Source organism: Neopelma chrysocephalum, unplaced genomic scaffold (assembly GCF_003984885.1).
Source record: "Neopelma chrysocephalum unplaced genomic scaffold, ASM398488v2 Primary Assembly neopelma1_24, whole genome shotgun sequence".
Taxonomy (NCBI): Eukaryota; Metazoa; Chordata; class Aves; order Passeriformes; family Pipridae; genus Neopelma; species Neopelma chrysocephalum.
This window is the reverse complement of record NW_020897693.1, coordinates 7,004,934-7,018,227: the sequence shown is the minus strand read 5'-3', so window position 1 is coordinate 7,018,227 and position 13,294 is coordinate 7,004,934. Positions and strand designations below refer to the sequence as shown.

The window sequence follows — 13,294 nt, the reverse complement described above, 5'->3', positions numbered from 1 at the left end:
AATAAACTCAGCGCGTTCGCTCGCGGCTCGGGGTTTACGCGTTTTAATGGTGTGGTTCAGATATTCCACGCCCGTGAGCCCGCCCCCGGCCCGCCTCTTCCTGCCCGGCCTGCGGGCGGCGGGAAGCGCCGGCCCCATGGAGACGGAGCTTTTCGCCTGGGTGAGTGGGAGCTCGGGAAGAGTCGGGAACTCCTCCTGCCCCGCGTCCCGGGGCGACGGGAGGGACGCGGGTCCGGATACTCGACCGCCCGCCCCGGGATGCGCTCGCCCGCCCCGGGATGCGCTCGCCCGCCCCGGGATGCTGCGGGGCTCGGCGACCGGGACCGCGTGCGCTGCCACTGTCCCTCGCCGCGCTCCCTTCCCTGGAAAAAGGGGGCCGAGGTGTCCCCTCCCCGAAGGAAAACAACGCTGCGCTTTTACCTGCTGAGCACAGTAGGTGTAAGAGCCACTAAAGGGGCATCTCTGCCCCTTGTCAGCTCTGTTTGCCCCGCCGCAGCCGTGCTTGGCACAAGCCCATCGGTCTGGGCAGGGCACACCTGTGTGTTGTCGGCGTGGGCATACACGCGTACGGCTCCCGGTTACTCAGGCTCCTGTTTCCTTTCTGCGCCGTATCTCAGCTTGCCTGTTCTTGAAGGCTTGAAAATTCATTGCGAGTTATAGCCTACAATGGGAGCTTGTGACACACCTTCTAAAAAGAACTACGTCTGTTAAGTAGTAACACGCTCCAAAGCTGTCTGCCAGTGGTAGTGAGACTGAGACAACAACTTCATCTGCCTGTTGAGCTCGAATCCTGACATCTCGCCCACCTGTTAGCCGTGGGCTGAGGCAAGCAGCATGGCCTCTGTTTCTGTAGGTACAAAATGTTTATTGTTAAATGTGTCCTTTTAACATTCGCCAGGTGCTGCATCTTTGGGGGGTGGAGGATAAATGGAGGGCAGATGGGCAGGGGGAGCACAGGTGAGGTAGGGAAAATCTCCCCTGGGGATCACCAGCTGGGAGCATGGTGGGCGTGGAGTGTTTTACTGCCGTGTGTGGGCTGGGAAGGTTATGGTATCCCTTTTCAGGAATGAAAGTTGCTACTCCAACTGTTGGACATATAATTTAATTGGCTAAAAAAAATTTCATCTCTCGTTACCATGTTTGCAATTGTTGCTTTCTGTGATGGGACTAGTAGCTATAATTCTGTACCCATAAATTAATACTAGCTATAATTGGTATATTTTCATTTGGACCACTTAAAGTTAAAAGACTTTGTTAATGAGGGGTAAGTGTTTCTGATTTAAGTTCCAGAACTAGGTAGCATGTCTTTCTGATGTTGTTTTAGAAGGGGACTGCCAGAAAGCACTGGCATGAATAAGATCTTAATGATGAGTGGGAATCATTAGCATTAAAATTAAACACATCCTGATAGCTAGCCTTTCCTCCTTGGTAACTGTTAGCCCACAGTTGAAGTTTTAACAAGTTATGTTCCAGAATGTTTCTTAAAATACTGGGGTTGCAATGGTAGACTTAATGACATTAAAGTTAGGACAATCTTGGCCTGTAATTCTGGAAATCCTGTGATAGTAGAAAGAACAAAGATTGATATATTAGGGGATTTTCAGGAGCAAATACTGGCTGGTCAACCTGTGGCATTTTCCCAATAAGTTTGTTTGTTCTTGGGAACAGATGTGTGCCATTTTAATTAACTTTAAAAAAAAAGTGTTATTTTTCTGTGTGCATTTAAAGGGTGCAAACAGCTATGGACAACTTGGTCTTGGTCATAAAGAGGATGTGCTGGTACCTCAGGCACTGAAAGATGTTTCCTGCAAATGTCAAGACATTGCAAGCATTGCTGGAGGAGGGGGACATTCTGCAGTTATCACTGGTAAAAACATTGCTCTTGCATGGAATGTATGGCTTCTAATCATGCTTTTTTTGTTTCCCTGATGGTTCGGTGCTGCCACCTCTCTGTGGCTGCTGTTTCTGAGCAAGTACAATCCTCAGTTGCAAAACAGGTTCCCTCCCTGTAGTTAACTCGGTATTTGTGGGAAATTGGGGAAATTCTCTTTTTCATATACTATGTGGTTACTTTGTGTCTTGTGAGGTCTATTTCTTCATCCATTTTATGTAACAGCTTTTCATACAAGGAAGACAAATTTTCTCTATTACAGATAGGGGAGTGGGAGGGAGGAGTGAAGTGAGAGGTTATTCAGTCTTGAGAAATATTAAGGTAAGGACTAGAAGATAACATCTCGTCTTTGAAAGGTTCTGTTGTGTGCCACAGCTAATTATGGGAAAGAAGGAATACAGACAGGTGTGAATGTGATAAAATTAAGTTCATCATGCATCTTATCCGAAGAGGTGCCTGTCTTACCATATGGATTGTTTCCCTTGACAAACACAGCTCTCCATAGCTGTAGTTATTCAGAGATTTTAGATGCATCAGAAACACCTGTTTCTGTTACTCTTTGCTTGAATGTAGTGCCTAAAGTGACACGTAATCACTGTCCTTATTTGTCACAGGATCTCATGGATGTATGTTTCTCTTTTTAGTCTGTGAAGTGGAACCCAATTTGTGTTGTTTTTTTTCTTCCAGGTGGGGGACAACTCTTTGTATGTGGCCATAACAAAAATGGACAGTTGGGATTGAATCACACGGAGGATGTGCTGCGCTTTACCTTGTGTACTGCCCTGTCTGGCTTTTGTGTAAAACAAGTTGCATGTGGCTGGGATTTTACAATCATATTAGTAGGTAAATCTGTCTCTTCATCTGGTGAATGAGATGCTGGACATGAGCTGGCAGTGTGTGCTCGCAGCCCAGAAAGCCAGTTGTATCCTGGGCTGCATCAAAAATAGCGTGGCCAGCAGGTCGAGGGAGGGAATTGTGCCTCTCTACTCCGCCCTAGTGAGACTCCACCTGGAGTGCTACATCCAGCTTTGGGGGGTTGTCAGCACAGGAAGGACATTGACCTGTTACTAGTCCAGAGGAGGGCCATTGAGATGATAGAGGGCTGGAGCACCTCTCCGGTGAGGAAAGGCTGAGAGAGTTGCGTCTGTTCAGCCTGGAGTAGAGAAGGCTCTGGGGTGACCTTATTGTGGCCTTTCACTACCTAAATGGGGCTGCAAGAATGCTGAAGAGGAACTTTTCACAAGGGAATGTAGTGACAGGACAAGGGGTGGCGGCTTTAAACTGAAAAAGAGCATGTTTAGGTTAGTTATTAGGAAGAATACTGTGAGGGTGGTGAGACACTGGAACACGTTGCCCAGAGAACTTGTGGATGCTTCTTCCCTGGAAGTGTTCAAGGCCAGGATGGATGGGGCTCTGAGCAACTTGGTCTAGTGGAAGATGTCCCTGCCCATGGCAGGTGGGTTGAAACTAGATGAAAATCTAGTTGTTACAGTTCTGTTCCTGACTTTCTTTCACACTGTCTGCTATGTGTGTACCTGGGAGGGTCATAGGGCCTAAATATTTCTCCTGCTGTTTTTAGAGTTTATGGTATAACTGTAGAAATCAAGGCCACTCCCAACCCAAACCATTCTATGATTCTATGTGCTGGCATTCACAGGTTTTAAGCTACTTGCCTTGCAAGCTAAATTAGTCCATGTTCCTTGTATCCCAGTGAACTTCAGACCTTTACTGAACATGGTATGTAAGACCAGAAGCCTATGGCCTCAAGGGCTTTCGAATAGGATATGTTAGGTCAGTTTTTGAGCTACTTGGCTGTGTTATTTTGATGGTTAGAATGTTACACTGCTTTGCTTTTGCTCATGAATTCACTGATCTTGCTCTAACACTTCATTTTTTTGCAGGATCGGGCCTAGTTCTGTCCTGTGGGTCAAACTCTTTTGGACAATTAGGAGTTCCTCAAATTTCAGGTCCATGCTTGATTCCACAAAAGATTGAGGTAAAGATTTAAAAGGGGTTGTAGTTTATATTGCTTCCAGCAACTTACAGAGGTCGTCTGACCTAAGTGGGCTCTAAGCCAGACTCTTCAACTATTTTTTTATACAGCCTATCTGTTACAGTAAGCTTACAAAGTAAAGGCCCAAATATGGTCATCGACCCAGAAATGAAAAGCTAAGGCTGCTTTTCTTGTTGTATGAAGAAGTTGCCCCCTTCTAACAGAAAGTTATCCCTTTCATTAGGGATTGTAACATTTCAACATCTGCAGAATGAGCCATCTGCTCAGATGATGTAAAATGATGCTAAAGGTAGTGAAACTGTGCAAATTTACTCCAAGTGAAGATGTGCCTCAAGTTTGTAGGATAGTGGATACCTTTTGCTATATGAAGGGCTTGTGCCTTCACTGCACTTTGTTGCAGGTTTGTGCAAATACATCAAACCGAACCAAACCTACAGTAAACCACCCTTGAGAAAAACAAATTGCATTATAGAGTTCAACAGACTTGGCTATGCCATTTCTTTTGATCTATTGCTCTTGTGCATCTTGTGCAACAGTTCTGTTTTTTAAGTATGTGTTGTTTTTTTGAATGTGTAACTGTCAGAATTTCTTCCCCCCAAAGACTGTACTATTATTTCTTGGCTGTTGAAACGGTTAGATAAAAATAAGCTTGGTCACCCCCAAAATAATAGTAGTGTGATAAAGTATGTAGCTGCAGGAAAACTAGAGGTGTGAGAATAAACTTTGATTTTATCACTTGAGATTAAAATGATTTTTACTTTTGCATGTAAATGAACTGACAAGTACATTGACTTGCTTCTTTTCTAACCTCCAGTATTTACCAAACAATAATAGTTTCCAAGGAGGAAGAATGGAAAAATTAGATAATAATTTCTCTGCTGTCCAGTATCTTCAGTGATAAATGCTGGACTGTAACTTATGTTGTTCCTGTAAGTCATGTGGAAGTCCATGGTGACATTTGAAGGTGAGGTGCTGCTGAGTGTGAGCAGGGAGCTTGGAACAGCTCCAAATTAATTGCTTTATAATGTTTTAATTAATAGACACTGAGACTCCTGTAACATCAGAAAAGCTTTCCTGTTTTTGGCTGTAAGCCCAACATTTTCAATAAATTTCTCACAGGAATTCCAGTTTACACTGTAGTCTCTTATTTCATTACAACAGTAATGAAACTTTTCCATCCACACAACCTCTCATATGTAATGCAAGCAGTAACTTCAGAGGAGGAAGGATCCTCAGACAAGAAATTTAGCCTCATGGCTCATTCCAGATACTCCTTTGCTTTTTTTACTTTGGGAGAAGGAGTAACCTCTCATGAGTAGGCCTTAATTCGCCTGATGTTTCTATGCCCTCGATGTTTCCTGGGATCATTCATTCCAGTATGGTGCCTGGAAATTTAGTAGTATTGACAGTGCTAATCTCAATCTCTCTCCTCCCTGACCACACACACCATACATTCTCGTGGAATGTTTGCTCTTTTGGTTGGTATCCTGTTAACGCTTGGGCTTGATGCCATCTGTTTTAAATAGTGTTACATCTGTGAGAAGAATAATAAATTTGTAGTGTACTCGGGAGTGGAGAAGTGCCAGAATTGGTGTACCTTGTGCAAACTGAGCTCACTAATTTAATGCAGACGTGACTTGTAGTCTTCTTTTGCGTGATCGTGTTGGGCAACCTTCAGTGGTATTGTTGGTGATTGCAGGACATGGTGAGACTGAAGAAGTTCACATAAATTTTTATTGGCCAGAATTTTCTTTCCTTGTGATACAGAGTGTTGATATGCATTGTGACATGCAGGCTGGAATTGCGAGAGCTATTTTCATAGCGTTCCACTTCAGTTTGGCCTGTTTTGTTTTTAGAGGCACTAAATGCAAAAAAGCAACTAAAATATATATTTTTTTTTTGATTTGAGTAGTCTCTCAAAGAGAAGGTGGTGAATGTTGCTGCAGGACTGAGACATGCCCTTGCTGCTACAGGTAAATATGTCATAGTTTTAATATCTTTTCAGTAACAAATGAAAGGGAGTTTTAATGGCTTGGATGGGGAGAGGGAGGGAAAGAAAATGGAGTTTATTTTAGTTGCCCTGTGTTTTAAATGTCACAGAGAAAATACACCTGAAAGTCATACACTGTAAGATTTGATACAAATTAACTGGAATAGTAAACATACTAGAAACATGTTTCTGCAAAATAGTGGTGAAGGGCTGTTCTCCAAGAACTCAGACTGATAGTATATTAACAAACTAATTTTCTGATGGGTGGAAAACTTACTGATTTCTCCTGTTCTGAAAGAAAACATGAAAGGAGTGTTTTCAGGAGAAAAGATTTCTGATCAGTCAAAATATCTTCTTAGGATTTGAATTCATTATAATATGCAGAATAATTTAGTTTCATTTTGAAACATCTTATACAAACTTACACATAAAATGTGGCTTTTTTAATGATGTAATTGAAACTGACACCTGGAAAAGTCAGAAGAATGAAACTTGACTTTTATTCAGGGGGGACAGAAAGGATCTCCTCTGTTAATTTCACTCACACACCTTCAAAAATCTGTTCCTGACTCTCTTTCACGTTGTCTGCTACGTTTGTTCTTGGGAGGGTCATAAGGCCTAAATATTTCTCCTGCTGTTATTAGAGCTTATGGTATAGCTGTAGAAATCAAAACCTGCCAATTGGCATGGTTGTGTTAAAATTGAGGAACAACAAACTACACCTGCTCTTCTGTCTGGTTTAGTTTTGCAGGAACTTCAGTATAGATTCCAAGTAGTGGAGTCTAGCTGAAGGTGCAAAGGAGATGCTTGGAAGAATAATGGAATCTCTGATGCTTGTATGAATAATGGGAATTAAGCTTTTCTGAGCTCTGTGGTCGGTGAACGTCTTGATGCAGATCTAGCTCAAGTTTCTGAAAGCTCTTGAGGAGAAGACAAGTGACTTCATTCTCTCAGTTTTGCTGGACTGCACAAACAAATGAGAGAAGAAAAGTGAAGAGAAAGTCCTATGAACGTTGTATCCATTCCTGAGGCACTACAGCTGTGGGACTTGTGTTACTGAGTCCTCAGTAATGTCCTAATACAGCCCTGAGAGCTGAGTCAGGTTGCTTTATGCCTTCTTAGTTTTCTTACCTGTATAATGAGACTGTCATTGTGTTGCATGTTGACCTCACCAGGGTTATCTGTATGGTTTTTGGCATAAAGACCTTTAAAAGTGTATTTTGAATCAGTGAAAATGAATTGAATGTACCTTTGATTAATGAGTTAAGTGATTTTGTTGGTGGTTGATGTGTTTTAATCTCTTTTATCTATGTTTACTCCGACAAGACAGTGGTCTGGTTCTTCAGTGGGGAACTGGTATGGCAACTCGGGCAAAGCGTGCAAACCAAGGAAAAACTCTCCCCCTGTTCTTGACAGCAAAGGAACCCTGTGAAGTGACAGGTAATCCAGGAATCTGCTTCCTTTTTTAAAGGTGGATAGAGCAGAAATATAGTTTAGAGTGATCCGTACTATCCTATGTATAAAGCTGCTTGGTGTTACAAACATGTAGTGGAGTACCTGAAGGATAGAATGGTCATAATGAAGGGGGGAAAATGACAGCGAGTCTTGCAATGTCTGTGACCCAAAAGCAGAGACTTCTGTTACAAAATGCATTATCATCCTGTTACACTTGTACACGTGTCTGTGTGGAATGGTACCTACTGTACAAATTTTATGAAACTGATTTTTCTCTAGGCCTGGAAGATGTGAAGGTGAAGACAGTTGCTGCAAGCTCCTATCATTCAGTGTCCCTCACAGGTAGGCCTTAGGTACAGAAGTGAAAGCTCTCAACCTATAAAGGTTTCTCTGCTTTTGAAATGGTTGTCAATTTTGCTTAAACTGTTGAAATTTGATTTGTCCTAGTTAGTGCTGGTTAATTATTTTGTAATAGTTTTGAATTTTGAGAAGTCTCCTTTTTTTTTTAAGAGCTGGATTCATGTTTTGAATTCTCTGAATTTTTTGTGTATTTCCTTGGGGTCAGGTGTGACGTAGCCCTTAACTAATTAAGAGTCTGGGCTCTTTACCTAATGGTTAGAAGCTCTGGAAGGATTTGTTCATGTGGGTGAGTAAGTCTCTGGAGCTGCAGCAGGATGCTCCATTGGATAACTGTGGATGGTTGACTGCTGGAACCAGTGCAACCCTTTGCCCGTGGAGAAAGGTTGGTGGTTTGGTGGTTGTCCCAAGAAAGACAGCAGAAGCTGTCTATCCACAGCAGTGTGAGCTAGTGCCTCTGTGTGGGGCAGTGCTGTGCAGGGGTGTGAGATGGTCTGGCGCTGCCTTAGGTGGCTCTGCTGTAACTGCAGATCTGTGCGAGGTGATGTGAGAGCACAAAGCTTATTTAAAAAGTAGGAAGTTGCTTTAATCAGGCACTTCCATAATGTCTTCCATTTGTTCTTTGATCTTTAGGCAGTGCTCCCATGCTGGAGTATTAAGTATCCAGTAATGTAAGTCTAATAAAGATTCTTTTTTTATTTTGACAGATTGGGAGAAGGGGAAACAGAATAGCTTTTCATGCTGTAATGTTACAGTTTTGAAGTGTGTAAAATATATTGAACCTTATGAAGACAAATCTTTGCCAAACTTTATAGAAACGAATTCTTAACAAATCTGCAGCCATCTGGTACCTCTGTCATGATTAAAGGAGCACTGGAGTATTTGCTTATGCAGATCTATAGAGATTTAGTTGTATGGAGATGTTCCAAGATGTAAATTATGTTGAATTCTGAGACGCAAAGTGTATGCACGATTAGCAAAGAAGAACTGTAAGAACAAATGAAATCTACTTTAGATAATTAGCACTCTGTATTTAGAGTGAACAGATTATTCTTTCATTCTTTTGCTTTTTATTTAAGAGTGGTCTATTTGGCAACCAGGGCACCAAGATTGACACCATAAGTGCCAAAGACTTTTGTAATGTGATGCTGTTGCTGCCCTTTGTCCTGCAAGATAGTTATTGTCCTGCAAGATAGTTATACTTTGTATTTTAGAGATACTTGGTATAGTAAAGATACTACTGCAGGGTGTAGTATTTAAATAAACATTTTTTTCTAGGAATGTCTTGCACTGTGGTGCAGTTTTCTTTGGCTCTGTTCCATGAATCACCTGTGGGTAGGATACCAAACACTTGCAGTGAGGCAGGTTTGGGACACAACTGTTGAAGTGGGTTGTTGCAAATGGGAATGGTGGTTCCTTTGAGAAAAGGGTGGTAAAGTCTACTTGTATCCAAACTGGCCTGAACCCTCCAATGGTTAGACTATGGTCCTAAGTCTTAGTGCCTGAGCTTTTGTTAAGACCTACTCAGGAAATGAGATAAGGGTTGAGCATGTGACATTTCCCAGGATAAAGCAAATGCACCTTCTGGAGAAGAAAAGGAGGTGACAGAGGCAGTATGTGTTACTTGTGGAACGTGACTGGCCATAATGTTTTTCCTATGTTGAAACAAGTTGTTTCTGTCACTCCCCTTTTTTTTTCCTCTCCAGAAGGTGTATGTACTTCATGATGGGAAGGAATTTATCAATTTTAGGGGAGAATTTGAATGAAACAATCGCTTGACTTGTTTTTCTTTTTCACTTCAGTTGTGTTGTTTTAATGAGGGACTTGGTAAGTCCTGCAGATGACTGTCAGTAATCTGTAATTTGACAAGTACTGACTTCTCCCCCCACTCCCACTCCTTGCCTGTTTTTCACCAACAGTAGTATAGTAGAATTCTCCTGGCTTAGTCTTCCTGTTAACTGTTACCAAACTGAGATCATTAAATATATTGTAGCTTAAGTCCTACTACTTTTTCTTTTGCCTCTGAACGATTTACTTCTGCCATGCTGCTTGTAAATAGTTCAGTGCTGACCAGAGACTCCTGCCTTAAGGGTTCTGAATGTGTGCTCTAAACAATTCCATGTTGGAAATTATATGGCTTCCAGTCTTCCTGGGCCCATGATAATGTATTTCATGTCTGCAAGATTTATTTTTTATGCTTGCAGCTTGTGCAGGCTGGCAAGGACTTCAAGAGAGGCCTGACACAGGTCCTGTTCTCTTAAGTGTTTTTTGTGGATTGTATTTTTTGCCCATGGAGGCCTAGAACCTGGGAGGAATGGTTTTGTGCTGAAAAGATGGAACTAATGATATGTAATATCTGCAGAAGGACTCATCTGAACAGTCATTGTGTTAGTGTCCATTGGTCCTTAGGCTGTGAGTAGCTCTAGCTTGCATTGCTATAAAGTATTGTGGGTTTCTGTAAACAGAACTAACCCTGTGGCTGGAGTCCTGGAATGTGCACTTACACAAATGCTTGTTCTAAAAAAGGGGTGGGAAAGACAAGTGATTACTGACAAAGTCTCCCAGTAGTTGTCTGGCATTGTTTTGGGACATGATAGTATTTTAATTTTGCCTTGTGATGGGTGGTGCCTGCTTTAGTTGTGTGTGTAGCCGTGTGTCCAATTCCTTCAGGAAGTGATTGTGCAAGGTGAGACAAGGAGCGTTAGACTGTCCCTGCTTTGGGGGATATACTGAATTTGCTCCAGCTGAAGAAGGCAGACCTGTTATAAGCACCCTCATATGAGTCTAGCTCTTGTAAGAGGCTGGGAGACTGAAGCATTAGGAGCAGCCAGCCAGACTTTGAAGAATCCCCTGTACTGGAGGGGACTTAAATTATTTGCTGCAATCCAGGAAGTTATTTGCTGGACTGAATCGAAACTTTGGAGTGGAGATAGAAGCTGGTCTGCAAAGACAGAGTGGACTGATAGGGACTGCTCAGTGAGTGTCTCCAAGGTGGTTTGATTTTTTTTTTTTCCCCCCTCAGAGAAGTTGACTACTGTGTTTAGTTTTTTAATAAGAAATAATGTTTGTTATAAACATCTTTAATTCATCTTTGAGAGGCTCACAGTAGAGATGAGGTCTAGGCAGTTTGACCTGAAAGCTCTGGTGGCTTCAGGGTGTCCATATAGCCTTCAGAAAACAGGCTATCATAAGGCTCTTGCACATATTTCTGATATCCTAGTTACAGTGTGTATGTGCGTGTGGTAAAGAAGGGTAGCAAAAACACAAACTGAACGAAACCTTCTTTCCTCAGCATCACTGAATTGAGACAAGGACTGTATCTGATGGTATTTTATGTATATCACTTTTACTTCTCTGTCTGTTGTAGATGAAGGACACCTGTATGTCTGGGGCAGCAACAGACATGGACAGTTAGTGAGCAAAGAGATCTTTCTTGCTGAGCCCAAGAAGATTGAGACTCAGTTTTTCTCACATGAAAAGATTGCAGCAGTTTGGAGTGGCTGGACCCACTTGGTGGCACGAACAGGTAGGGTATCTAAAAGCCAGTAACAAATGGCACCAAAACAGTAAATTGTCTTTGTTGCAGGCAATAGTTGTTCTTTCTCACTGGTATTGGCTGGATGCAGATGTTTTGCAGTTTCACCCGAGCAGCAGTTGTCTCTTGAAAAATGATGAGGACAGGCATCCTTTGGCTTCTGTCCCTGAAGATGGGGTGGATGCTGGGGCCTGCCTGGCATCTTTAGAAATGCTGCAGCATCTGCATGTACACACTAGAGAGATGCAGCCTCTCTGCAACATCAGGTTGCTGGTATACCAGAATATATGTGAGCTTCTAAAGATCATTCTGCTGGGTGAGTTGTGACAGCTTTGGAGAGAAAAGAATTTGGTGGAAAACTTGCTTCAAAAAAGAGTAAGGTAGGAAAATATGGCTGCAGCTTCTGAGATGTGTGAGTGTATTTGACAGGAAGATATGGGCAAAACTCTCTGGGAACAGGAATTAGGGAGAGGGGAAGATAAATCTTGAGCAAGTCTCTGGCTGAAAGGTGTGGGGGCATAGATATGTGCTGTTCCCAGGTTCTCTGAGTGTTAGCTGAAACTCTTAGGAACAGGCATAGCCAAGAACCCTCTGTTTCTGCCATCCCAACTGAAAAGACATGGTCTCATTGCAGTAAGTGAAATAAATTACATGGCTTTGCAGCATTGTACTAACCTTTCTGTGCTTGAAGAATGAGTCTGGCTTTTTGTGTGGCTGATCTTTTAGTAGGGTTTTAAGGACAAATAAAATAATGTGTTCAGAAGAAAATCAATAAACTAAAACAAGCTGGCCTGTGTGTGTGTTTGTGGTCAAACCTAGAAAATGTTTGGGAAAGATAGGCAAAAAGAGGCATCGTTAGACTTGAAGAGCATCCCCTGAAGATGAAATGAAGTGAGATTTAATGTTGAAGCTGTATCTTCCTGGGAACCTTTCCAGTGAGGGTAGTGTGAAAGCTTACTACACGTGGAGGACTGTAGGATTAGATTCTTTCATAGGAAGAGATAAGAGAAAGGTTATATAACAGTGATAGTCATGTGTAAAGGGATGGTTGATCTGATGAAGCTCATCTGAGTGCATTTGTATTGTTGCTCCGTTGTGAAACGCAAAGGCAGGAGAGAAAGGTAGATGAGATGGAAAGGTAAGACAGACATGAAACTGTTTTGTGGTGCTCATGTGTGAATAGGCTGTGCTGTTTGCTTCTCTTCTTGTAGTGTGGTGAGATAGTTAAGGCTAACAAGGGGATGGAAGTCTTCCGTAGAGCAAAATGAGCAGCCAGAGCTATGTTAGCAGGGTTAGCATGTGTGCATTTCTGCTTTTGCCTTCAATAAACTGCCAGAGGAGGAACTGAAGAGCAAGAATGAGTTGCATTGAAGACTGAAGAGCCTGTTGAACTGGCAGGACACAACCTGCTTGTTAGGAAAACTGCAGAAGGGACCACATGTGTTACTGATGTTTTCTGGATTCTGTGATTATGGGTAGTGGTTCAAGGAGTGCTTAGCCTTCAGTGTGAGTAGTTTTATTTAAATGGAGTTCTTGCATACCAAAAGGTCAGCAAGAGTTTAAGTGTTCTATTAAATTGGTGCTGCAAATCCTGCAATGGTTGCACAGTAATGTCCCTTGCTCTGTGAGAAAAATTTCTGTTTTAATGACTGTATACTGTGAAGTCTTGGTGCTAGAATTTGGAGGGATGTGATACATGACTAGAAAAACAAATTGGTTGTTTTCTGTTTCATAGCTTTCATTGTTTGACATCAAAGTATATGAGAGAAATGTCATGTAAAAAATGTGCATTACTCTAGCTGCTCTCTTACCTATTTAAGAGAAATGTTTGAACTTTGATTTTTTAGAGGATGCTATACTGAAGATTTCAAAACTGTAATCAATGCTACGTGCTGCTTGGAAACTTTTCAGGGGAAGTGAAGGAATTTATCTCAAAATTTGTAGTTCTTCAATAAAGTGCTGTCATTCTCGCTGGAACAGAAAGGGTAGAAAAAAGACATTATTCAGGATAACCTAATTTTTAGAGAGTGTTGCCAAAATGGTTTGCTTACT

The 13,294-nt window shown here is 42.0% G+C and overlaps 1 protein-coding gene across 8 annotated transcripts in view; it reads left to right on the top strand.

Annotated features, from left to right (window-relative positions):
- The first annotated feature begins 116 nt into the window (after window positions 1–116).
- Window positions 117–13,294, top strand: part of SERGEF (secretion regulating guanine nucleotide exchange factor) — a 148,419-nt gene continuing 135,241 nt past the window's right edge. For 7 of the 8 annotated variants that reach the window (XR_003537080.1, XM_027701479.1, XM_027701462.1 and 4 more), the window contains exons 1-8: window positions 117–160; window positions 1,729–1,867; window positions 2,579–2,734; window positions 3,793–3,887; window positions 5,818–5,878; window positions 7,222–7,335; window positions 7,630–7,692; window positions 11,075–11,233. Coding sequence is in view for 7 of the 8 variants with exons in the window: in XM_027701479.1 (XP_027557280.1) it covers window positions 137–160; window positions 1,729–1,867; window positions 2,579–2,734; window positions 3,793–3,887; window positions 5,818–5,878; window positions 7,222–7,335; window positions 7,630–7,692; window positions 11,075–11,233 (811 nt within the window). In the remaining variant the exon portion in view is untranslated. The remainder of the gene's footprint in view (window positions 161–1,728; window positions 1,868–2,578; window positions 2,735–3,792; window positions 3,888–5,817; window positions 5,879–7,221; window positions 7,336–7,629; window positions 7,693–11,074; window positions 11,234–13,294) is intronic. The other variant, XM_027701471.1, reaches the window with a different exon arrangement.